General features: G+C 62.1%; 2 protein-coding genes across 9 annotated transcripts in view; one reads left to right on the top strand and one right to left on the bottom strand.

Annotated features, from left to right (window-relative positions):
* The first annotated feature begins 1851 nt into the window (after positions 1-1851).
* Positions 1852-4770, top strand: GPX4 (glutathione peroxidase 4). Of its 2 annotated transcripts, none has more exons than XM_033198541.1 (7): positions 1852-2041; positions 3166-3260; positions 3346-3490; positions 3644-3795; positions 4212-4236; positions 4382-4441; positions 4520-4770. In XM_033198541.1, exons 1-7 carry the CDS (start codon positions 1958-1960, stop codon positions 4550-4552), a joined length of 594 nt encoding a protein of 197 aa, XP_033054432.1. In that variant the 5' UTR covers positions 1852-1957; the 3' UTR covers positions 4553-4770. The 2 variants fall into 2 exon arrangements, with proteins under 2 accessions (XP_033054432.1, XP_033054431.1); XM_033198540.1 differs by lacking the exon at positions 1852-2041 and adding an exon at positions 2423-2909.
* An 847-nt stretch (positions 4771-5617) lies between these two features.
* SBNO2 (strawberry notch homolog 2) overlaps positions 5618-24977 on the bottom strand; it is a 70698-nt gene continuing 51338 nt past the window's right edge. For 3 of the 7 annotated variants that reach the window (XM_033198521.1, XM_033198522.1, XM_033198524.1), the window contains 27 exons: positions 22535-22615; positions 22139-22244; positions 21501-21652; positions 21264-21397; positions 21094-21184; positions 20771-20914; positions 17683-17800; positions 17298-17403; positions 16796-16949; positions 15117-15293; positions 14603-14700; positions 13773-13855; positions 11672-11953; positions 11118-11287; positions 10410-10541; positions 9994-10129; positions 9781-9893; positions 9587-9658; positions 9176-9284; positions 8708-8782; positions 8435-8578; positions 7659-7753; positions 7480-7572; positions 7266-7397; positions 7109-7185; positions 6754-6944; positions 5618-6679 (listed from right to left, as the gene is read on the bottom strand). In XM_033198521.1, the coding sequence (XP_033054412.1) occupies positions 6198-6679; positions 6754-6944; positions 7109-7185; positions 7266-7397; positions 7480-7572; positions 7659-7753; positions 8435-8578; positions 8708-8782; positions 9176-9284; positions 9587-9658; positions 9781-9893; positions 9994-10129; positions 10410-10541; positions 11118-11287; positions 11672-11953; positions 13773-13855; positions 14603-14700; positions 15117-15293; positions 16796-16949; positions 17298-17403; positions 17683-17800; positions 20771-20914; positions 21094-21184; positions 21264-21397; positions 21501-21652; positions 22139-22244; positions 22535-22615 (3747 nt within the window). In that variant the 3' untranslated portion in view covers positions 5618-6197. The remainder of the gene's footprint in view (positions 6680-6753; positions 6945-7108; positions 7186-7265; positions 7398-7479; positions 7573-7658; positions 7754-8434; positions 8579-8707; positions 8783-9175; positions 9285-9586; positions 9659-9780; positions 9894-9993; positions 10130-10409; positions 10542-11117; positions 11288-11671; positions 11954-13772; positions 13856-14602; positions 14701-15116; positions 15294-16795; positions 16950-17297; positions 17404-17682; positions 17801-20770; positions 20915-21093; positions 21185-21263; positions 21398-21500; positions 21653-22138; positions 22245-22534; positions 22616-24977) is intronic. The other 4 variants (XM_033198523.1, XM_033198526.1, XM_033198528.1 and 1 more) reach the window with 3 other exon arrangements.

The raw sequence follows: 24977 nt of genomic DNA, 5'->3' as shown, positions 1-24977 counted from the left end.
CTGACCAACATGGTGAAACCCTGGCTCTACTAAAAATACAAAAATTAGCTGGGCGTGGTAGCGCGTGCCTGTAATCCCAGCTACTCAGGAGACTGAGGCAGGAGAATCGCTTGAACCCGGAAGGCGGAGGTTGCAGTGAGCTGAGATGGAGACACTGCACTCCAGCCTGGGCAACAGAGCAAGACTCCTTCACACACACACACACAAATTCCAAAGCCCTGTCTGTACAGGAGTCAAAGTCCAATCACGGTGACTCAGTTCCCAAGTATGAGATGAGTGTCTCTGCTGCCAAATGTCCAAGCCACGAAGTGAAAAACAGGGTTGAAAGCCAAGATGTGGGGTGGTATGGGCTCTGGGTGTGCCCATACCTCGTAATGTTAGAAGTGTAAGAAAACTCTCCAGACTTGTGTTTATTTTCTGAGTACACACAGCGTGTCCCTGCGTGGGCAGCTGTCTCTGGGGTGGGATCTCAGGAAACTCCAGGTTCTCAGTTAAATGGTAACTGTCTCCATGACTCTCAGGTTCCAGTGCCCACATGTTATGTAAGCGGCTCTGCAACCAGACCCAGGGATGGGGAGTCACTGACACTCCTGTGCCCACGGCAGGGGTGAGGGCAGGGACACCCCCATGCCCTCCCTGGGTACCCTCATAAGATGGGACTGTGATGAGGAGCACACCTCAGTTTGGTTTCATTTACATTAAAAAGGCAAATCCCTTGGCCGTATGTGGTGGCTCACACCTGTACCCCAGCTGGGTGTGGTGGCTCGCTCCTGTAATCCCACGTTACTCGGGAGGCTGAGTCAGGAGAATCGCTTGAACCTGGGGGCCGGAGATTGCGGTGAGATGAGGTCGCACCACTGCACTCCAGCCTGGGCAAAAGAGCAAAACTGTCTCAAAAAAAAAAAAAAAAAAAAAAAAAGGCAAATCCCGGCCGGGCCTGTGGCTCACGCCTGTGATCCCAGCAGTTTGGGAAGCTGAGGCTGGAGGATCACTTGAGGTCAGGAGTTTGAGACCAGCCTAGGCAACATAGTGAGACCCCCATGTCAATAATTAGCCAGGAATGGTGGATGAGCCTGTTGTCCCAGCTACTCGGGAAGCAGAGGCGGGAGGTTCACTTGAGCCTGGGAGGTCGCGGCTGCAGTGTGCCCTGATCATGCCACTGCACTTTAGCATGGGCAACACAGCAAGACCCCGTCTCTTAAAAATAAAAAAAGGTGGCCGGGCGCGGTGGCTCAAGCCTGTAATCCCAGCACTTTGGGAGGCCGAGACGGGCGGATCACGAGGTCAGGAGATCGAGACCATCCTGGCGAACACGGTGAAACCCCGTCTCTACTAAAAAAATACAAAAAACTAGCCGGGCGAGGTGGCAGGCGCCTGTAGTCCCAGCTACTCAGGAGGCTGAGGCAGGAGAATGGCGTAAACCCGGGAGGCGGAGCTTGCAGTGAGCTGAGATCCGGCCACTGCACTCCAGCCTGGGCGACAGAGCGAGACTCCGTCTCCAAAAAATAAAAATAAATAAAAATAAATAAAAAAACAAAAAAATAAAAAAAGGTAAACAAGAGTTGGGGAGACTTCTCTGCGAGTTGGAGAAACCCCCTCGACGAGTCTTAAGTAGTATTCTCAAGTTGTCTGGCCTGCCGCCGCGCTACGGTCAACCATCCGGAGGACTGTGCGCTGCCTCCCAACGCGTCTACTGCGTAGACGCTGCCGCCTGTGCGCAAGCGAGCATGCGCAGTCGCCGACAACAGTCCACGCGTCCGGTCCCGCCCCCTTTCCCCGCCTTCTTCCCATTCCGGCCTCCCATTGGCTGGTATCGGCGCGAGCGTTCAACACCGACGCGGCTGACCAGTGAGCGCTCCGGAGGGCGTGGCCGTGGGAGGGGAGGTGCGGAGAGCCGACGCGCGTCCATTGGTCGGCTGGACGAGGGGAGGAGCCGCTGGTTCCCAGCCCCGCCGCGATGAACCTCGGCCGCCTTTGCCGCCTGCTGAAGCCGGCGCTGCTCTGTGGGGCTGTGGCCGCGCCCGGCCTCGCCGGTACCATGGTGAGCGGGTGTCGAGGCTGTTGCCTGCCCGGTTACCGTTGGGGCGGGCGCGCGATCCCCGTCTCCGCTCGCCGGCACGGGGGACCCTCGGGCTCCCGTGACCTTGGTGGGGGGCGTCTGGGTGGCTCCCCCTCCTCACCCCCGGCCGGGCGCGGACGCGGGTGACCGCACTGCGACGCACTCCGCGGTCCTCCAGGCCGTTGCGGGCACGCGGGCTGGGTTCGGGGAAGGGGAAGGAGCTGTTCAATGCGCGCGGGTCGGGGTCCGGGAAGGGGCTGTCCAGGCTGTTGCGAGCGCGCGGGTTGGGGTCGGGGAAGTCGAAGGGGCTGTTCCATGCGCGCGGGTCGGGGTCGGGGAAGCGGCCGTCCAAGCCGTTGCGGGCGCGCGCGCCGGGGTCGGGGTCGTGGTCCCGGCTTGCAGGGGGCGGGGTCCGGGACGGCCGGGGCGGAGCTGGGCCGTTGGGGCCCCGAGCGGGGCTGCTGCGCCCGAGCGGTTGTGGGTGCAGAGGGCTGGAAACTCCGGATCACGCGCCTCCAGGCGCCGCCCCGCCCCCGCGGCTTGGCCTAGCGCGGTGGCGTCACAGTCGCACAGTCCTATCTACGGCCTCCGGGCCTTTGTCCCCGGCAGCTGCGCTCGGGGTGGGGGAGCCAGGCGGGGCGGGAGACGGGCGGGTATGGGCCGCGCGGGCGCAGGCTCCCCCAGGCGCCGCAGGCAGCGGTGCCAGAGCCGGGGCAGGCGGCGGCCGCGAGCCCCTCGGCGGCGGAAGGCCCCAGCGTGCAGGCGCAGGAGGGCGCGGCGCCGGCGGAAGGAGCCCTGTCCCCGCAGCTTGGGACCGGAGATCCACGAATGTTCCGAGTCCCAGGACCCGGTGCGCGCGGGGCCCTCACACCTGCTGCTGTGGCACTTTTTGGGGTTGGAACCCTCTCCTGGTCTCCGGGTTTCCGGTAAAACGGGACCAGAGGCACAAGGAGGCGTGTGCGTTTGAGGCGGAGGAGCGGTCAGGTTTTCAGGGCCCCAGGGCTCCGGTGTCCCCGCCACCGACCCGCTCCGCATCCCTTCCTGCCCCAGGGCCCCAGGCTCGGCCTCCCGTCCATGCTTCCTGCTCAGCCCCCTTTGCCTTGCAGTGCGCGTCCCGGGACGACTGGCGCTGTGCGCGCTCCATGCACGAGTTTTCCGCTAAGGACATCGACGGGCACATAGTTAACCTGGACAAGTACCGGTGGGCGCTCGCCTGGGGTGGGGCGCATGGCCGGGGCCTGGGAGGGGGCCCTGCTTTTCTGCGCTGACCCCGCCGACCCTCGCAGGGGGTTCGTGTGCATCGTCACCAACGTGGCCTCCCAGTGAGGCAAGACCGAAGTGAACTACACTCAGCTCGTCGACCTGCACGCCCGATACGCTGAGTGCGGTTTGCGGATCCTGGCCTTCCCATGTAACCAGTTCGGGAAGCAGGTGGGCGGCTGCTGCGTTCCCGGGGCCCGCAGAGGCCGGTGGGTGGGGGTCAGGGTGGGCTCCGGCCTGGAGAAGGCCTGGGAGTGTGTGGGGGGGCCGGACTGAGGAGGTGCCAGGCCTCCGACGCACTCATGCACACCTTGGCCGCCACAGGAGCCAGGGAGTAACGAAGAAATCAAAGAGTTCGCCGCGGGCTACAACGTCAAATTTGACATGTTCAGCAAGATCTGCGTGAACGGGGACGACGCCCACCCGCTGTGGAAGTGGATGAAGATCCAGCCCAAGGGCAAGGGCATCCTGGGAAAGTGCGTGGCCTCTGGGGACATGACGGCTGCGGGGGGTGGGGGGGCTGTGTGGGGGCCTGCTGGGATGCTCACACCTCCCTGGGGGCAGAATGGCTCAGGGGGCGGTTGAGGTGGGGGTGCTGGGGCTCTCACACTGTGTGGCCTCCTTGGGGCAGGATGGCTCGGGGGTCCATGGAGGGCTGTGGAAGCAGCCAGGGATGCTCACACCTTTGTGGCCTCCTGGGGACAGGATGGCTCAGGGGGCTGTGGGGGGCTGCTGGGACTCTCACACTGCGTGGCCTCCTGGGGGTAAGATGGCTGGGGGGCGTGGGGGGCCGCTGGGGACACTCATGTCCATGTGGCCTCCTGGAGGCAGGATGGCTAGTGGGCCCGTGGGGGCTGCTGGGGACGCTTACACTCATGTGCTTCTTTTCCAGTGCCATCAAGTGGAACTTCACCAAGGTAAGGGGGCTGTGGGGGGTAGGAGACCAGCTCCCCCCCGCCACAGCCCTGGCCCAGATGGGCAGCGGGCAGGAAAGGCAGCTTCAGCCCCTTGCAGGGGGCCACCCCCACGGTGCCCCACAGTTCAGACGCTGTCTCCCCACAGTTCCTCATTGACAAGAACGGCTGCGTGGTGAAGCGGTACGGACCCATGGAGGAACCCCTGGTAGGTCCTCTCTAGGGAGCCTGCTGGGGGCAGGGGCGCGGGAGCTAGCTGCCCTGACCTAGCTTTTCTCCCCGACAGGTGATAGAGAAGGACCTGCCCCACTATTTCTAGCTCCACAAGTGTGTGGCCCGACCCGAGCCCCCTGCCCACGCCCTCGGAGCCTTCCACCGGCACCCATGACGGCCTGCCTGCAAACCAGCTCCTGGTGAGGCAGACCCGAAAATCCAGCGTGCACCCCGCCGGAGGAAGGTCCCGTGGCCCGCTGGGCTTGGCTCGGCGCCCCCACCCCTGGCTGCCTTGTGGGAATAAACAGACAAATTGGTCTGCTGGATCTTTCTACCTAGGGGCTTGGGGGGGCCCTTTTGCCAGGCACCCCTCCACGTCAGGGCCAGTTGCTGTCAGCTGCCAGGGAATGCCATGAAGGTGGAGTGTTGCCTCCTCTTCCTCCAGGCTTGGGGGCTGTGCTGGCTGGGGTGCTGGGGTGCAGTGAGATCTGGGCCCGCTGGACACCAAGCCCTGGGTCTTAATCCATGCAGCCCTGCCTGGTGTGCACACGTAGGGCCCGGTAGGGCCAACTCTTGGAGGAGATAAATTCAAGTGGCTGTTCTTCCTGGCCCCGAGTCTTAACCCGTTAGGAGGTGGCTACTGGGGCCTCCTCTGGCCAGGAAGCAGAAGTGTGGAGGCCTGAGGAACAGCGTGACCCTGATGGTGGGGATGGGTTGGACACACCTGCCCTTGGGGCCTCACCTGGCTGGGGGGTGTGGGGGTAGCTGGGTGGTTACTGTTCACAGAGTCCCTCCGTGAGGGCTGGGGGTGGACAGGCCAGGAGGAGCTGGCACAGCAGCACCAGCCACCATTCGGGGGCCTGGTGCAGGGGGGCGATTTGGTGGACACGGCTTGGCTGCCTACTTGCACAGCTGGAGGGACTGTAGCCTGCTAGGGTGACTGATCCCAGCTGCCCCCACTGGGGGTCTGGAATGAACCGTCCATGACACCTGCCCCAGACACAGGGTTGAGGGGTCTGTCTCTCCCAGCCTTTGTCCCTCCTCATCCACAGGGGGCCAGCACAGGGCGGTGGACAGAATGAGACCTGGTAACCTAAGAGAGCCTGGGGGGATGCCCATGCACCCCTGTTCTTCCCTCCCTGTTCTGCAGGCTGAGGAGCAGACTCCATGGGAAGTAGGCAAAAGGCACATATATTTAAAAAAGTCCTTTACATATGTACATCAGAACTTGCTATAAATACATAGAAACCGCAGGCGCCACCCTGCCAGCTCCGCGGCCTGGGGCCTGGGAGAGGTGAGCAGACAATAACTTAGAGGTCAGAGAAGGGCTGGGGAGGGGAATTGCATATATTAGCGGGGGTCTGCCCCACAGAGCCCCCGAGACGCGGGGCCCTGAGCACCTGGGGTTTCCTGAGTTTCTAGCTCTTGGGACCACCCAGTTTCACGGATTTTAAGGGTTTGGGACCACTGAGCCCTTGTGGGTGCCCAGTCCCAGAGCAGCCACCCGGAGCCCCTTCCTATTTGGGAGGAGAGAGGCACAGAGAGGGCCCTGCCTGGCCCCGGCCCCCAGCTGTCCTGAGTGGGCCCCGCCAGGGCTGATAGGTGAGGGCCCGGGTCGGGCGCGGAAGGCACTGCGGCCGGGGCCTGGGGCTCCTCTGAGCAGTGGTCAGGCAAGGGCCCTGGTCCCCACTGCTGCTCCTAGTGGGGGAAACGGTCCCTGTGACCTGGGGCATGTTTCGCTTAAAGGCCTGTCAGAGAGGAGCCTGGGTGCCAGGGAAGGGTGGGCTGAACTGGATCACGCTCTGCCGCTCGGGACCGCCGCCCGCCGCGCCCCCAGCCCCCGCGCCCTCCCCCAGCGCGCCCTCGGAGGGCGGCCCCGCGTGCAGTGAGCGCAGCATGTCCTCCAGCACCTCCTTGAAGTTGATGTCACAGCCCTGGTGCGCGAGGGCCGCAGGGTCCTGGGCGTCCGGGGCGCCCAGCGGCACCACGCCGGGGCCGGTGTCCAGGGGCAGCGGCGCCGAGAAGGAGAAGTGCAGGGGCGGCGGGAATGCCTCGGCCGGGGGGCTGTAGGTGAGGTCCAGCACCTCTCCGGGGCCGCAGGGAAGCGCCAGCGGCCGCGGTGTGGGCAGGACGGGGCAGCCCAGGGCGCGCGCCTGCCTGCGCTTCACGTCCGCATCCATCAGCCGCAGCTCCTGTAGCACGCGGCGCACGCAGCCCTCGGGGATCTTGATGCCTGCGGGCGGAGCGGCGGTGTCAGGGCCGGGGCCGGGGGCTCGGGCCTTCCTGGGGCGCCCGCCGCCCACTCACCCACTTGCTTCTTCCTGTCCTTGGTCTTCAGCCGCACGATCTGCAGGTAGCTGCTGCTGCTGACGTCGGCCATGACGGCGGCGATGCGGCCCCACACGCGCAGCAGCGCGCCGCACAGCATGTAGTGGTGCCGCAGCCGCAGCCCCTGCAGGCAGTCCTTCCCCTCCTGCGCCAGCCGGCAGTGCCGGTTCCTGCGAACGGGACGGGTAGGCTCGGCTCAGGTGGGTCCCAAGGGCCCACAGGCACCCCAGGGGCCCTGAGGTCTCCAACCTCCTCTCAGAGTCTCGGGAGCCCCCGATCCCTGCCTGGGTCACTGCCATCTGCGGGTTTCCCCCGGTCCCAGGCCCGCGCTCACCAGGCGCTGTGGCTGCAGTGCGTCAGCGACAATGTGTAGCCACTCTCCCAGGGCTCCTTGGCCTCCTCCGCGGTGACCTGGGGACGCAAGACCGCATGAGCCTCGGCGGGGCCAGGGCCGGCAGCCCGAGGGAAAGCTGCGCCCCGCGGCCGCCTACCCGGTGGAACTTGCGGCGGAGGCTGTCCAGGCCCTCAAGCTGACTCTGCCGGCCGATATTGGGCTTGTACACCGTGAAGAGCTGGCCACGGTTCTGCTCCGCCAGCAGGCAGCTGGGCTTGTTACCGCGGACCTGCGGAGGGGGGTGTTGAGGCCGCGCTCAGGTCCGACCCCGTGGGCCCTCCCCTGGGGGGTGTAACCCCGCCCGACCCCACCTTGTAGGAGAGGTAGAAGCCATCATAGGGGCCTGTCAGCTCCAGTGACTTGGCAAAGGCGTCCTCCCACTTCAGGCCGCGGTCCACGCTGATCTGCCACGGCAAGCGGGTGGGGGGCGTGTGAGTGTGGTGGGGGCAGGGTGGGCAGTGTGTGAGGAGCTGGGGGGCTTCCTGCTGACCTTGTAGAAGACCACCTGCCCGTCCTGCGGGTGCCCAGGGGCCAGGAACACCTGCTGGCTCTCCTCGTAGATCTCCTCGATGCCGGGAGCAAGGTCTAGGAGGGGTGGGTGGACGGTGAGTGGTGTCCGGGCCTGGGACTGCGGGCTGGGGCCAGGGTCAGTCCAGTGGCCAGGGTACACCCTAGAGACGACCCCCGGAGAGCACAGGGGAGGGTGTCCTGGAGCCTGGCCTGACCTGGCCCATGTGTAGGGATGGTACACATGGGCCCCAGCCTGGCAACCGCTCAGGTGCTAGGTGACCCTGAGCAGGCTGTGGGGGATCGTGGGAGCCCGGTGGCCTGTGGTACTGCTCATGAGTGAAGTATCTGTGGTCCTGCCCCGACCCTCGTCTGGACACAGGGAAGTGATCCTGATGGACAGGCCTGGCCCCATGAGGCTGAAAGCACAGGCTCGCTGGCCTTTGGTTCACAATGATGTAGCAGACACCCCGTGGAGCCTGGGGATGAGCATGGTGGGCAGTGTGCACCAGCCTGAGCACCGTCCACAGAGCTGCATGGTGATCCCACAAGCCCCGTACCCGCGCCTGCCCAGGCCCACCCAGCACCCTTGCTCACCCAGAATGCACAGTGCTCCCATCAGCCCCCTGCCCACCTAGGCCCTCCCCATGCCCACCCACAATGCCCAGTGTTCCCATGAGCTCCGTGCCCACCCAGGATGCCCCATGTTCCCCCGAGCGCCTCGCCCACGCCCACCAAGCCCCCGGTGCCCGTGCTCACCCAGGATGCCCATGTCGTATTTGCCCTCCCGCTTGTCCATCTCGATGAGGTGGTCGAAGGTGTCTGAGAAGTACTGGAACAGGGCGTTCTGCTTGTACACCTCCAGCCCCAAGATGCGATTCAGGAACTTGGTGATGGAACAGTCTGACAGTGGAGGGAACCAAGCCTCAGGCTGCGCTGGGAGTCCCCGCTCCCCCCGTTGCTCCCCACGGGGGGCCAAGGTTGCACGAGACGAGATGGGAGTGTCTCTGGGCCTAGGTGTGGGGCACTCACCCTTCTCCACGTCCAGGCAGCCATTTCGGGACTCCCGGCCGCCAATGCCCACGGACAGCAGGCCCTGCTTCATGTCTGCGGGGAGAGGGGCCTCACACGCTGGTCTTCCCAACCCTGCCCCCCACCGCGAGGGCCCTGGCTCCTTTCCCAGAGACCAACCGCTCTCTGGGGGCCTGGGGAGCAGCTGAGGCCTAGGGCTAGGCCAGGGCTAGGAGTGGAGCCTTTTGCCTGACTAACAGGAGTGAGAACAGCATGTTCTTGGGGAAGAAATTCAAATCCCAGGCCCCTCAGCTGCCCCGGAAACACACCCGGTGGCTGCTGGGGGTCGCCCTGGCTCCCTTTGCCTTCACAGCCCCCTCTGTGCGTGTGGGGAGAGATCTCTCAACACACAACCGGCCTACAAAGTCTGCTGCCCCAGCTGCTCTGGAGCCCCTGCCCCCCAGGAAGACCCCCACGGGCCCAGCTTACCCCGGAAGAAGGTGGAGACCCCTCCAGGATATCCCTGGGGCACAGGTACTTTGTTCTCAGTCTGGCTCAGGATGGTGGTAAGGACACAGTGCAGGGCCCGGGTGCCATACTAGGGGGAGAGGGTGAGTGGGGAAGGAGGCCCTGGGAGGAAGCCGGCCTCCCCTGGACCCCTGCCTCCCTAGAACCCCACCCTTCCTTAGGCCCCTGGCCCCTACCCTCCCCTCGACTTCTAGACCCCACCTTCCTCAGCTCTCAGCCACCTCCTCCCCGGGGGTCCTAGACTAGGCCCTCCCCCAGACCCCTGGGCCCCACCTCCCCCAGCCCCCATCTACTCCCTCCCCTAGGCTCTTAGATTCGGCCCTCCCTAGACCCCAGGCCCTGCCTCCCCCAGCCCCGCCTTCCCTGCAGTACCTTGTTCTCAAAGTTGTACTTGCTGAGGTCACGGGACTCCGTGGCACGGCGGTCTCCATGGGTCAAGGCCCCCTGCAAGGGGTGGGGAAGGTCAGCGGTTGGTCACCTGGGGTCTGGCCTCTGGCCCCCCACAAAGCTTTGCAGAGCCTTCCTGGGCCTGTCCCTGGTTCTCAACCCAGCCCCCACCTGCTCACCAGACTCTCCAGGCGCTTGGCCACAATGGAGGCGAACCGGCGCTCCCCGGCCAGCTCCGAGATGAGGAAGACGTACTCTGGCGCAGAGACCTGGTTGGACCGGTGGGTGCGGCCTGGGGACAAAGGGGCTCTCAGGGTCCGGCCAGCTGGGGGCGGGGCCGAGACCACGTTGGGGGCGGGGCCAGGTAGCGCTGGGGGCGGGGCCGGACTCACCGAACTGCTGGATGGCGCGGTCGGCGCTCCAGGGCAGCTCCAAGGTCATGTGCACACGGCGCCGCTGGTTCTGGACGCGGCGGTCAGCTTGGAGGGAGACACCCGAGCTGGAGGCCTCCGAGATGATGGCCACGAGCTGGGGGGGCGGAAGGGACCGGGACGCGGTTGGTGCAAGGCCCGCCCCAACGCTGCCGCCGCCTCCTCACCCTCTCGGCCCCCGCTCCAGGTCACCAGGACGTCCAGGGGCAGCGAGAGGCCTGCGCGGCGCGGACACCACCCGTCACACGGCCACTCGCGCCCGCACCTGGCACACACACACTGGCAGAAGTGCGCGGGTCCGCAGTCCCCGGGGACCCTTGGGCCCCTCTGTGCCTCCTGGGTCCCGCGGGCCGCGCCCAGTGCACTGCGGCCCACACCTTCTCGCCGCTCATGAAGCGCTGCTTCTCCCTGAGGTTCACGTGGTCGATGGACAGACCCTGCTCTGCCCGCGACTCGAAGGCCACCGTCCCGTCGGGCCTGGACACCACGCGGCCTTTCCTGCCGGTCATCTGCGGCCGGGACAGGGACAAAAACCGGCCGTCAGTGTTGTGGCCTCGCAGGAGTCTGGCCACCCGTGTCTCAGCTTCCCTATGTCCCACAGTGGTCGTGGGCTCCCAGCTGTGGATGCAGCGGGGAGGGGGCCCAGGGAGAGGGGGACTGCTGGACCCAGGCGATGTGTGCCCGTCCAAGGCCTGGTATTACCAGCCAGCCAGCGCCACGGAGTGAAAAACTGAAGCTGGGCAGGGAGGAGGCGGCAGAGCCAGGCCCAGGGGCTTGAGTCCTGGCCCCGGGCACCCCAGGGGTGCGTTCAGGCAGGGGTCTAAGCAGAGGCCAGCGCAGGCCAGGCTGCGGGATCTGGGGCTTAGAGGGATGGGGGAGGAAAGCCCTCCACAGGAGGTTGTGGCCTCCCTGGCCGAGCTGGAGAGGACGCTGCTGCCCCCACCTCCCGCCGCCGGGCTCCCCGAAGGGGCCGCGGTGACGCAGAGTGACCAGCAGGGGACACCAGAGCCGCGCAGAGCCCGGGTGAAGCCCCGCCCACTGCCCACGCCCCACCCACCACCTACTCCAGCTGCTGTCCCACCCACCTCCGCCACCCGCTGGGGGCCGCCAAGCTGGTCGATGAGCTCGTCCAGGGTGTTGACTGGCAGCTCCCGGCCCAGCCGCCGTACTTTATCCAGCAGATCCTGCTTCAGCCGCTCCACCCGCTCCAGGACTCCAGGGCCATGCGGGTCTCTCTGAGGGAGGCACAGGGGTCCTAGGGAGGACGTGCAGGGTCAGGGCAGGACATGTCGGCTGCCTTCTAGGGCCCACCTAACTCAAGGCTGGCCCCTGCAGAGCAAGGACAAGGGGCCTGGGGCAGCCCTGAGGGACGGCAGGGTGGCAGGGAAGCCCAGCACCACTTTTCTGCGCTTGTCTCCCTGAGACCAGCTGAGGCAAAACTAAGCCTCCTATCGGGGACCAAACGCTGCGACCTCACTGCCTCCACAGGAGTAGGGACTGCCCAGCCCCGAGCCCCAGCTCTGCCTCTGACCAGTGGTGTAACCCCTGACCTCCCCTCTCTGGGCCTCAGTTTCCCCCAACTGTAAGTGGCCACCATAGCAGCAGCTAGGCTCAGGTGGGCTGGACTGAGGGCTACAACCTGGGGTAGGTGGTGACCGCCAGGAGGACGGGGGAGCCTCGCACTGGAATCCTGACCCACAGGTGCCTGGCCAGTCGGGCGAGCCCTCACCCCGGTCATCACTGGGGAGCCCGATGGCATCAACGATGACCACATCGTCATCCATCAGGGACTCGGGGGAGGAGTTGAAGTCGCTGTCCAGGCCGGGGTCTGACTCTGTGCTGCTGTCATCGCTGATGCGGATGATGCCTGCCGCCTCACACGCCAGCCGGGGGGCTTTGGCCCCGCGTCCCCGAAGTCGCCCTGCAGGGAACGACAGGGTCACCAAGGGCCAGACCACAGCAGGGTGGAGGAGCACGTGGAGGAGACGCAGCAGGACAGAGCAAGGCCAGTGGTCCGAGCTGGGGAGGTCCATCCGAGACCCCCTGCCTCTGGGCAGGCAGCTCAGCTGTTCTCCAGGGACACCCTCTTAGGAACCCTGTGCCCTGTGGCCAGGAGGGCGTGGTGTAAGGGGGCAATATTTTGCTTTATTTTGAGACAGAGTCTTGTTCTGTCGCCAGGGTGGAGTGCAGTGGCATCTCACTGTACTCTTTGCCTCCCGTGTTCAAGCGATTCTCCTGCCTCAGCCTCCTGGGTAGCTGGGATTACAGGCGTGCACTACCACGCCCGGCTAATTTTTTGTATTTTAGTAGAAACGGGGTTTCACCATGTTGGCCAGGCTGGTGTCAATCTCCTGACCTCGTGATCTGCCTGCCTCAGCCTCCCAAAGTGCTGGGATTTATAGGTGTGAGCCACCGCGCCCAGCTTATTTACTTTTGAGATGGAGTTTCACTCTGTTGCCCAGGCTGGAGTGCAGTGATGCAATCTCAGCTCACTGCAACCTCCACCTCCCAGGTTCAAGCAATTTTCCTGCCTCTGTCTCCTGAATAGCTGGGATTATAAGCATGCACCACCATACCTGGCTAATTTTTCTATTTTTAGTAGAGATGGAGTTTCACCATGTTGGCCAGGCTAATCTCAAAATCTCGGCCTCAGGTGATTTGCCCGCCTCAGCCTCCTGCTGGGATTACAACAGGCGTGACCCACTGTGCCTGGCTGATATTTTATTTTATTTTATTTTATTTTATTTTATTTTATTTTTGAGGCGGAGTCTCGCTCTGTCGCCCGGACTGGAGTGCAGTGGCCGGATCTCAGCTCACTGCAAGCTCCGCCTCCCGGGTTTATGCCATTCTCCTGCCTCAGCCTCCCGAGTAGCTGGGACTACAGGCACCCGCCACCTCGCCCGGCTAGTTTTTTTTGTATTTTTTTTAGTAGAGACGGGGTTTCACCGTGTTAGCCAGGATGGTCTCGATCTCCTGACCTCGTGATCCGCCCGTCTCGGCCTCCCAAAGTGCTGGGATTACAGGCTTGAGCCACCGCGCCCGGCCTATTTTATTTTTATTAATTTTTTTGAGACAGAGTCTTTCTCTGTCACCCAAGTTGGAGTACAGTGGCGTGATCTCGGCTCTCTGCAACCTCCACCTCCCAGGTTCAAGCGATTCCCCTGCCTCAGCCTCCCAAGTAGCTGGGATTACAGGCGTGCACCACCACGTCCAGCTAATTTTTGTGTTTTTAGTAGAGACAGGTCTCACCATGTTGGCCAGGCTGGTCTTAAACTCCTGACCTCAGGTGATCCACCTACCTCAGCCTCCCAAAGTGCTGGGATTACAGGCGTGAGCCATTGTGCCTGGCAAAGAGGACAGTATTAATAAACCCACATCCGAGGTCCTTTCAGACCTGGCCAATGTGGTGGATACGCAGGGTGCCTGGGGAGGCCACACACCAGACCTCGACAGGCAGCTCTAGGCTTCCCTATGACAGCAGCCTGGGGGTTATCAATGGGCTCCTCAAGGGGCGGTGGAGACCCTGAAAATGGAAGGTAGGAGGGGGTGTGAGCAAGCAGTGGGGCTGGACCTCTGCAGCCCTGGGTGGTCCTGGCTCAGCCCCTCAGGTATGGCTGTATGGCCTTGGGTGAGCTACTTGGCCTCTCTGAGACTCGCCACCTGCCGTCCCAGGGCTGATTATGGAGGAGGGAGAAAGCGGAGGGGCGGGAGTGGCTGGGGCCGTGGGGCGCGGGGCTTACGTTTCCGCTTGCTGCCCGCTCCTCTGTCCCGCTTTCTCTTGGTGGATGGAAAGTGCTTCTGAATGAGCGACAGGAACACGCCTCTGAAAGTGAGACGCAGAGTTTATTCTCACACGAGGAGCTGAGGCCAGGTGGGGTTGCTCTCTGGAAGCTGGACGCACCCCTGGGTCCCTGTGGGGGTCCCGGAGAGGGCCAGTCCTGGGCAGAGGGTCTCCCGTGGGGAGTGGGCTGGGGAGGGCTGGGGGCTGCCTGTGAGCTCTCCTTTGGCCTGCTGGTGTCACAGGGCCACCTCAGCCCACCAGGCTTCCCCCGCTCTGAGGAATGTGGCCGGATATGATGATGGCTCCCAGGACGGGGGTAAGGGGTAGGGTGAGGGGGTAGCTAGGGGCTCCGGGCCAAGGGATACCAGGCACTGGGGAGCTCTGACCCCCAGGCAATGGGGGGAGCTGGGGGGCTGCCGTGATCCTCCCGGGGCATTCTCAACCCCCAGGGGAGAGGCTGAGGCTTCAGGGAGCTGGGAGGGCCAGCCCCTAAAATCCACAGCACCCTTGTTAAAACAGCATGGGTGCAGGAAGCCTCCTTCTAAGACCACTGGAGACCACGTCCCAAACCTTCCAGGCCCACCACGCCTGGGATCCACCTCCACGCCTCTGCTTTAGACCTGGAGCAGAGCTGAAGGTCTCCGCGGCCAAGGCTGGGGTCCCAGCAAAGACCACCCCAGCACCTCCTGCTGCTGGGGCCGAGGGGCAGGGTCAGGCCGCAGGTGGCCACAAAGAGGGGTGGCCATGAGCGCAGGAATCCCGCAGTCCCATCTCCACCGTGACACTTACTCAGCAGCCGAGACAAAGCAGTCGAGGTGCCCATCATTCTCCCCCAGCACCTCCCGCGTGCGTGCCTCGCCTGTGGACTGCAGCCCGATGACCACACACTGTGGGACAGCAGAGGACTATGAGCCACCAGCCCTGCTATGACCACGCACTGTGGGATGGCAGAGGAACCAGCCAGGCCTCGGGTGACAGCCACATCCCTCACTCTGCCCCTGTGCTGGCCTCCCCAGGAGGGGCACTGGCCCACCCACAACACACACTGCTGGGTGGGGGTCTGCCAGCTTCCTGTCTCAGGATGGTGAGCTGCCCACCATGTGATCACTGTCTGCACTCCAGTGTTCCGACACCCTGGCTGGCTCAGATTGGAAGACGGACATCCAAGCGTCTCTCACCCACCAGGGTGCAGCCCCTATCCACGTCTGGGGAGGGGCCAGGAAGGACCAGGAAGAAGAGTAGGCCCGCCCCTGCAGGCCTGGCCACCCTCAGCCCTCGAAGGCCGAAGGCCGCAGACGCTCACCTTGTCTCGCGCCAGCTCCTCTCGGGCCAGCTCCACCAGCCGGCGCACCTTGGCGGCGATGCACAGATACTTGAAGAAGCGCTGGTGCGCCGACCAGAACTGGCCCCACAGGGACTTGCGCGACTCCAGGCCGATCCAGTCGGCCGCCTGCTGGAACACGTTCAGGGCCTCAGCCCACTGCAATGACACATGACACGGTGCCCCTGAGCTCTGGCTCCTGGCTCCCGGCCCAGGGCCCCGGCCCACCTGCCGCTAGCCCTGGGCAAAGCATCCCCACGCCTGGTGGAATTTAGGGCAGGATGGGGGTGCTGGGGGTGTGCACTGTAAGAGGCACCGCCTCTGCCTGTACGGTAAAAACCTGAAAAACCAAAACACCAGTGGTGGGGAAGCTGTGCTGCGAACGGCACAGACTCAGCACCCACGGCAAACAGGCTCAGCTCCTTCCAACTCGCAGCCATGCCTCTCGTTTTCCACCAGGGTCTCACCCAGGTGTGATCCCGTCCAGGGTACACTGGGCATGTCTGGGACCAGCGGTGGTCGTCAGGTTTGGGGGCTGGTCCTGGCATGGACTGGGTGGGCCGGGTTAGGGTGGCTGGGACTCTGGCCAGGGATACTGCTGCATACCCCAAAGTGCTCAGGACGGCCCTACTCCAGAGAGCAACCCGGCCCTGGGGGTTACGGGAGATGCTGGTTGTGTGACCTAAAGAAACCAGCGAACAGGCTGGACACAGTGCCTCATGCCTGTAACCACAACACTTTGAAAGGCTGAGGCGGTCAGATCACCAGAGGTCAGGAGTTCAAGACCACTCAGCCTGACCAACATGGAGAAACCCTGTCTCTACTAAAAATACAAAATTAGCTGGGCATGGTGACACCTGCCTATAATCCCAGCTATGCGGGAGGCAGAGGCCAGGAGGATCGCTTGAACCCAGTAGGTGGAGGTTGCGATGAGCCAAGATCATGCCATTGCACTCCAGCCTGGGCAACAAGACTGGAAACTCCATCTCAAAAAAAAAAGAAAGAAAAACAACAGCAAACATACAGGGCTGTTGAGTTTGAGAAGGAGAAAACAGGACCTGTCCAAATACGGAGGGAACGACCAAGCCACGTGGCCCACAGCAACGTGGATGCTGAACACAGCTATGAGCCATGGGCCAAGACCTGGAAGCGAAGGGCTTGGGCACCACGGGAAGGGGAAGTGGTGGTCTGGCCACATCCCTCGTTATCACAGTCACGTAAAAACCCCGGTGATGGCTGGGCACGCGGCTCACACCTGTAATCCCAGCACTTTGGGAGGCTGAGGCGGGCGGATCACTTGCGGTCAGGAGCTCGAGACCAGCCTGGCCAACATGGTAAAACACTGTTCTCTACTAAAAAAGTACACAAAATTAGCCAGGCGTGGTGGCGGGCACCTCTAGTCCCAGCTACTCGAGAGGCTGAGGGGGGAGAATCGCTTGAACCCAGGAGGCAGAGGTTGCAGCGAGCTGAGATCGTGCCACTGTATTCCAGCCTAGGTGACAGTGCGAGACTCTGTCTCAAAAAAACAAAAACAAAAAAAATCCCGTGACAGGACAGGGCGGGCCGTCACCTGATGAAGCCTGTGGCATCTTCAAGGCCATGGGGGCGCAATTTCACCTGGGAAATGCACAGGGGTCCCCGGGTGGGGAGCCCAGGCTCACCAGCAGGGCCGCGCGGTTGTACACGCGCTCGAAGGCTGGGGCCAGCGGGATCTCCTCGATGCGGAAGGTGACGCCGGAGAAGCTGAGCTGGCGTGCGATGTACATGCCACTGACCTTCATGTCCATGGCCACGATCTCCATAGCGCCCACGCCCCTGCGGATGGACACAGCCCCCATGAGCATGGCCAGAGCCGTGGGGATAGAGCCGCTGGGGAGCGAGAGGCAGAGCCAGTTGCAGAGAGGGCAGGGTCAGCCAGAGCAGAGCCCCAGCGGCCAGAGACAGCTGGCAGCCAGCCCTGGCAGGGACGGGGCAGGAGGGGCTGCTGAGGGGCCAGCTTCCCTGGGAGTGCTGGGCAGCCCCAGGCAGAGAAACGAGTGATACACAGTTAGCACCTCTGGGTGCCAAGCAAGTGCACGTGGCAGTGCCAGGCCTTGGGCTGATGGTCCTGGGGCTCCGCCCCAACCCCCGCCACCCCTCCACGTGGGCAGGAAGGGCACTCACCTCTTCTCGATGGCGTGCAGGAACTCCTCAAAGTTCCGGAAGGGGGTGCCCTCGCCCCAGATACCTAAGCGGCTCATGTAGATCATATTCCGAGGCTCAGAAGCACCTGTGGAGGGAAGCTGCCGTCAGCTCCCCAACCCAGGAGGGCCCAGGGGCCGGGTCAGGGGCCAACTAAGTAGGGACTGCCTGATGAGGGGCCCGTAGGGTTGGAACTATGGGCCTGGGGACAGCCAGCGTGGCCTTGGGACAGGCGCAGAGATGCCCCAGCGTCTGAGGAGGAGCAGGGTGCAGACAGAGTCTGAGCATGTGTAGGGGATACCCCTTCCCGGGGACAGCCAGACAGACGTTGCTGTGGGTGGGTCACATGGGATCCACACTGCCCCACCTGTGGCGCTGGCATAGACCACGCGGGCCAGGGGCAGCTTGTTCTGCAGGTCCAGCACGGCCTTGCCCATCTTGGTGGAGCCGGCGTTCTTGGCCTTGTGACACTCGTCGAACACGATCTGGGGCACGCGTGGGTTAAGGAGTGTTCTGGGCGACCCCAGGAGCCCGGGTCCTGACCACCCGAGATCCCACCTTCCTGGTGGGGGGCAAATGCCCATGCCGCTGAGAACTCCACAATGGAAGCCCAGGTCGGAGCGACAGCCGGCTACCACAGGGGGTGGGCGGGCGGGCGGCCCCCACACAACCACTAGATTGATGTGGCCTGGGATGGTTCCTCCCAGAGTCTAAACACCACGCACGGAGGACGGGGCCTCTGGCGAGGAAGGGTGGGCTCCATAAATTGCAAGATGTTGCCATTGGAGGAGAGTACCTGGAATCTGTTTTTTGTTTGTTTTTTTGAGGCAGGGTCTCGCTCTGTCACCCTGGCTGGAGTGCAGTGACACAATGTCAGTTAACTGCAAACTCTGCCGCTCGCGTTTAAGTGATTCTCCTGCTTCAGCCTCCCAAGTAGCTGGGACTACAGGTGGGTGCCACCACCATAGCCGGCTAATTTTTGTAGTTTTAGTAGAGATGGGGTTGGCCGTTTGGTTGGCCAGATAGTCTCAAACTCCTGGGACCTCAAGTGACCTGCCTACTTCAGCCTCCCCAAGTGCTGGGATTACAGGTCTGAGCCACCGTGCCCGGCCCTAATTCTTTTTTTTTTTTTTTTTTTGAGACAAAGTCTCACTCTGTCACTAGGCTGGAGTGCAATGGCGTGATCTCGGCTCACTGCAACCTCCGACTCCCTGGTTCAAGCAATTCTTCTGCCTCAGCCTCCTGAGTAGCTGGGATTACAGGCGTGCACCACCATGCCCAGCTAATTTTTTTTTTTTTTTTTTTTGAGGCGGAGTCTCGCTCTGTCGCCCGGACTGGAGTGCAGTGGCCGGATCTCAGCTCACTGCAAGCTCCGCCTCCCGGGTTTACGCCATTCTCTTGCCTCAGCCTCCCGAGTAGCTGGGACTACAGGCGCCCGCCACCTCGCCCGGCTAGTTTTTTGTATTTTTTAGTAGAGACGGGGTTTCACCGTGTTAGCCAGGATGGTCTCGATCTCCTGACCTCGTGATCCGCCCGTCTCGGCCTCCCAAAGTGCTGGGATTACAGGCTTGAGCCACCGCGCCCGGCCTTTTTTTTTTTTTTTTGAGATGGAGTCTCACTCTGTCACCCAGGCTGGAGTGCAGTAGCGCAATCTTGGCTCACTGCAGCCTCTGCCTCCTGGGTTCAAGCGATTCTCCTGCCTCAGCCTCCTGAGTAGCTGGGATTACAGGTGTGTGCCACCATGCCTGGGTAACTTTTGTATTTTCAGTAGAGATGGGGCTTCACCATATTGGCCAGGATGGTCTAGAACTCCCGACCCTGTGATCCACCTGACTCGGCCTCCCACAGTGCTGGGATTACAGGCGTGAGCCACCCACGCCCGGCCTCTCTGTTTTAATTCTTATTCTACAACTGAAATCATGGTGGCCCGTGTTAAAAAATGATGTTGGAGAACACTTATTCTATTTTACGGAATAAAGTCCTGCCTGCTTAGAAAACAATTACGTATCTACCTAAACTAGAAGAAGATCAGGTGTGGTGGCTCATGTCTATAATCCCAGCACTTTGGGAGGCCGAGGAAGGAGGATGGCTTGAGCCCATGAGACCAGCTTGGGTAACATGGCCAAACCCCACCTCTACAAAAAATACAATAGTTAGGTGGGCATGGTGGCATGCACCTGTAATCCCAGCTGCTCAGAGGCTGAGGCAGGGGAAATCACTGAGCTCAGGAGGTTGAAGGTGCGGTGAGCCGACATCGCGCCACCGCACTCCAGCCTGGGGAACAATGAGACTCTGTGTCAAAAACAAACAAAAAAACTAGAAAACACTGAAATTTTTTGTTTTTTTAGACAGAGTCTTGCTCTGCCGCCCAGGCTGGAGTGCGGTGGCGCAATCTCAGCTCACTGCAAGCTCCGCCTCCTGGGTTCACGCCATTCTCCTGCCTCAGCCTCCCGAGTAGCTGGGACTACAGGCGCCTGCCACCTCGCCCGGCTAATTTTTTGTATTTTTAGTAGAAGCGCGGTTTCACCATGTTTGTCAGGATGGTCTCGATCTCCTGACCTCATGATCTGCCCACCTCGGCCTCCCAAAGTGTTGGGATTACAAGCCTGAGCCACTGCGCCTGGCCCCTAAATTTTTTTTTGTTTTAGACGAGACGCAGTCCTGCTCTGTCACCCAGGCTGGAGTGCAGTGGCGCGATCTCGCTCACTGCCACCTCCACCTCCCGGGTTCAAGTGATTTTCCTGACTCAGCCTCCCGGGTTGGCCAGGGTAGTCTCAAACTCCTGACCTCGTGACTCACCCGCCCTGGCTTCCCAAAGTGCTGGGATTACAAGCGTGAGCCACCTGGCCCGGCCATGTTCTTAATATTTTAAGACAAAAGAAAGCAAGTTCCAGGAAAGCAGGCTGAGGAAGGAAAACTGGGAGAATACAAATTAAACGGCCGGCCCTGCCGCCACGCCACAGCTCAGGGAGGGGTGATCTCAGGGTTATCACTATTTCGTAGATTGTTTTTTTTTTTTTGAGACAGAGTCTCGCTCTGTCGCCCAGGCTGGAGTGCAGTGGCCGGATCTCAGCTCACTGCAAGCTCCGCCTCCCGGGTTCACGCCATTCTTCTGCCTCAGCCTCCTGTGTAGCTGGGACTACAGGCGCCCGCCACCTCGCCGGCTAGTTTTTCTTCGTTTTAGTAGAGACGGGGTTTCACCGCGTTAGCCAGGATGGTTTCGATCTCCTGACCTCGTGATCCGCCCGTCTCGGCCTCCCAAAGTGCTGGGATTACAGGCTTGAGCCACCGCGCCCAGCCAATTTTCGTAGATTGTTGCACGCAGATTGTTCAGTCGGGTGCTGAAGACACCAGCAGTCTCTGACTCCCACCCCTCCTCTCCCACTCCTTCATCCTCCCCTCCCCTCCGACCCCCATCTGGCCCTCCCCTCCCCTGACTGCCCCCAGCAGGATACGACGCCCTCGAAGGCCTCCCCACACCAGTCCAGGATCTGCCGGAGGCGTGTGCGGTGCTGGCCACCGGCCTGGCTCTCCCCAATCAGGGCGGAGTAGGTGGCAAAGAGGACGCCCTCTGAGGTAGTGGTGTCGCCGTACTTGATCTGGGGATGCACAAAGCAGGTGTGGGATGGGGCCCTAGCTCAGCAGGCTCTGGACCTGGGTCTGGGTCTCCCTATCTGTAGGAGGTGCTAAGCAGAGCCTGCCCCGGTTGCCGGCCCACCCAGTTGAGCGGCCCCCACCGTCCCCACCTTGCCCCTACTTTGCTGAGCACAGCCCCTACCTTGCTGAGCGCGTGCACTGCAATGCCCGTGGCTTCGATGTCCCGCAGGTCGCGCTCTGCGTCGTATTTGAGGTCGTTGGAGACACTGAACCTGTGGGGTGGGGGCGTCAGGGGTGCCCACCCCTCCCCTTCACCCCTGCTACTGCCCCCCACCCCAGGCAGGGCCTCACCACAATGCCTTCTTCCGGCCACGCAGGTGGTTCTCCAGGATGACTCCAGCCACTGTCCGGCCTTTGCCCACGCCGGCCCCGTCGCCGATGAGAAAGCCTGCGCGCTGCCCACTGGGGAGCAGGACCTCGTGTTGCTGTGGCCGGAGGGCAGACGTCAGGGCCTGGGGGTGCCAGCCCTGGCTCCTCCCCAGGGGCCTCGCAGACACAGGCTGGGCTGGGGTGGGGACACACGGTCACCTGGCAGGCGTAGGTGATGGCTTCTAACTGCAGGGCAGACAGGGCCCCACTGTCCGAGGGCAGGGCCAGGGTGTAGGTGATGTCTGGGGGCGGGACGCTGGACAGTGTGCTGGTCTCCACCACGCGGTCTGGGTGCTGCTTTCCAATCTTGGCTGGAGGGGCAGGGATGGACGCAAGGTAAAGGGTGTGGCCAAGGGGCGACCAGGGCCGGTTATGGCCGGCTGGGTGGGTCTGGGGCATGGCCAGAGCTGGTGGGGCAGTTTGGGGGCATGGCCAGGACCTGCTGGGCAGGTCAAGGGAGTGGCCAGGGATGCCTGGGTGGAGGGGTGGTCAGGGCGGGCTGGGTCGGGGGCAGCCACGGCCTGCTGGGTTGGTTGGGGGCGTGGCCAGTGGCTTGCAGGAGGGGCAAATGCATGAAAATCCTCCCAGTGCCTCTCAGGTTCCTTCTCACTTCTCCCTGCTGTGAACCCCGGTTTTGTGTAAGACTGGATTGTAGAACCTGTCCCCATGGTTCTCCGGCCCTCCCTGAAATTCCATATTCCCGCTGTGGGCTGTGCGGGCGGTGGTCACCTGCAGGGTTTCAGTCCCACAAAAGGGTCTGAACCTGTCCCAGGGCCTGGTGCAGCCGGGCCACTCACACTTGGACGGCACGTAGTCAGCGTAGGTCTCCGTGTGCCCCAGCTCCTCCGCCTCCTCCTCCTCAGCCTCGTCCTCCTCCTCTGGCTGGCTCTGCACACTCTGCTCCTGTGTGTGTGGAGGGAGCTCAGCAGAGACTGCAGGCCCAAGCGGCTGTGGGCACTGGGCTCCCCCAGGGGCAGGGGCCAGGCTGACCATGGGCAGCTGAGTGGGAGATGGCTCCCAGGGGTGGGAGATGGCTCTGTCTGCCCCTGTAGCAAGGTGCTCCCCAGGGCCTCTGTCTCCTCAGACATCTCCTCTGCACTCCCAGATTCTAGGCTGGAGGTGCCTGTGCTGAGCCCTCTCCTTAGGTCCCATGAGACGGCAGGGGAGGGAGCCCTCGGCTGGGCCCAGCTCACCTGGTAGCTGACGAGAAGTGGGGTGCTGTGGGAGGGCAGAAAGTCCTCGAAGCCGGCAAATGGTCTGCTGAGCTGGAACAGCTGGAAGGGGAGCAGGATGTCGGCCCGGGCCAGACGGGACAGGTCACAGCTGGCGGGCCCTCGCAGCCTGGCCACCAGAGGGAGGCTCCCCACTGCCCCGTCCTCACTCCCCAGGGCCCTGCGTCTTGCTCGCCTGCTGTTCTCAAGGTGACCCTGGTGCCTCCCAAGCCTCCCCAGTGGGCACCTCCCTGGGGCTTAAGGCTCACTCCTCCTGGCCAGCACCTGGCTGCCTTCCCACTGATGCCTGGTGCGCCTGCCTGGAGTGCCCGGGAGGAAGGTGCCCGGCTAGTTCTGACAGACAGCAGAGCTTGGTCCCACGGGAGCTGGCGGGAAGGCTGTGGACGGGGGTCTGATGGGAGTGACCCATGTGGACGGGGATCTAACAGGAGTGACTCACTGTGTGCAGTGCAGGAGGCACTCGGGTCTGGGGGACAAGGGGTTGGGAGCTCCATGTTGAGGGGGAAGAGGAGACAGAGGCAGTGGGCACGGGCGGGCCTGGGCCTTGTGCCGCACCCGATGGCTCCCAGTACTCAGGGTGGGTAGCTCGGGGCTGCCCTGCACTCCCCAAGGAACCCGTGGGTGCAGTCCCCACGGCCTCTGGAGGAGAGCAGCTCTCCTGTGAAGGATGGGGGAGGACGCCTGCCACTGTGGTGACCAGAGGATACGTCCCATGACGACCCCCCCTTGGGAGAAACACTGCCCACAGCCTCATGCAGATTCACCAGGATGGACAGTTGGCACTGTCCTCGGGGAGCGGACCCCAGGCCTGGGCAGCCAGGTGTGCTGGGCCTCTGGATGAGTCCATGGCCCACCCTGGGATCTCCGAACTGACTGGGCACGTAAAGCCTGTGAATGGGCGGGTCAGAGGGTGGTGTGGCCTGTCATGCCCGCAGTCCAGACTCCAACACTGAGACAGGGTGGACCCCGGGACGGATGGCTGGGAGATGGCAGGTCCAAACTAGGGTCTATGTGATTCTGGAATATACCCACTCTTAAAAAGCAAAAATCCTAATGGTAATATGAGCCATAAAAAATGTGAGTGTGGGCAGGGTAGAGTGGCTCATGCCTGCAAATCCCAGCACTGTGGGAGGCCAAGGCCTCCCAGAGTGGAGGTCAGGATTTCAAGACCAGCCTGGCCAACATGCTGATACTCTGTCTCTACTAAAGATAGCAAAAAAAAAAAAAAAAAAAAAAAAAATTAGCCAGGCATGGTGGCTCACGCCTGTAATCCCAGCACCTTGGGAGGTCGAGGCGGTGGATCACGAGGTCAGGAGATTGAGACCATCCTGGCTAACATAGTGAAACAAAAAATACAAAAAATTAGCCAGGCGTGGTGGTGGGTGGCTGTAATCCCAGCACTTTGGGAGGCTGAGGCAGGCGTATCATCTGAGGTCGGGAGTTCAAGACCAGCCTGACCAACATGGAGAAACCCCGTCTCTACTAAAAGCACAAAATTAGCCAGGCGTGGTGGCGCATGCCTGTAAGCCCAGCTACTAGGGAGGCTGAGGCAGGGGAACTGCTTGACCCTGGCAGGCAGAGGGTGCAGTGAGCTGGGATTGTGCCACTGCACTCCAGCCTGGGTGACAGAGTGAGACTCTGTCTCAAAATAAATAAATAAATAAATAAAGATACAAAATTAGCCGGGTGTGGTGGTGCATGTCTGTAATCTCAGCTACTTGGGAGGCTGAGGCAGGAGAATCACCTGAACCCAGGAGGCGGAGGTTGCAGTGAGCTGAAATCGCACCATTGCCCTCCAGCCTGGACAACAAGAGTGAGACTCCATCTCAAAAAAAAAAGAAAAAAAAGTGAGTGTGGAGAATTGGAAAGGGGAGAATCCAGGCCGGGTGTGTGGCTCAGGCCTGTAATCCCAGCACAGTGGGAGACAGAGGCAGAACGGGTGAGATCTTTTGAGGTCAGGGTTCCAGACCAGCTTAGGCAACATGGCAAAACCCTGTCTCTACAAAAAATACAAAAATTAGCCGGGCGTGGTATCGCATGCCTGTGGTCCCAGCTACTTGTGAGGCTGAGGCAGGAGGATCGCTTAAGCCCAGAAGGTCCAGGCTGAAAGGGGCTGAGATTGCGCCACTGTACTCCAGCCTGGGTGACAGAGTGAGATCCTGTCTCAAACAATAAATAAATAAATAAAAAAGAGCACCTCTTCTAGGCCTGGTCCCCCACTTCAACCTCAACATCCTGAGACGGGTGAGGTTTCTGCCCAAGCCTGCCTGAGCCTGGGCCAGGTTCTCAGCAGTGTGTGGGAACCACATAGCTAGTGATGCTCATAAACTGACTTCCACAGCTTCTGCGTTTTCTAACACTAGGAACACTGGTGAAGGTTTTCAAAGAAAGTGGAAGCATGGCA

Source organism: Trachypithecus francoisi, unplaced genomic scaffold (assembly GCF_009764315.1).
Source record: "Trachypithecus francoisi isolate TF-2019V2 unplaced genomic scaffold, Tfra_2.0 Lachesis_group5, whole genome shotgun sequence".
NCBI classification, from domain to species: domain Eukaryota; kingdom Metazoa; phylum Chordata; class Mammalia; order Primates; family Cercopithecidae; genus Trachypithecus; species Trachypithecus francoisi.
The sequence above is the reverse complement of the archived record's forward strand: the minus strand, read 5'-3'. Positions and strand labels throughout refer to the sequence as shown.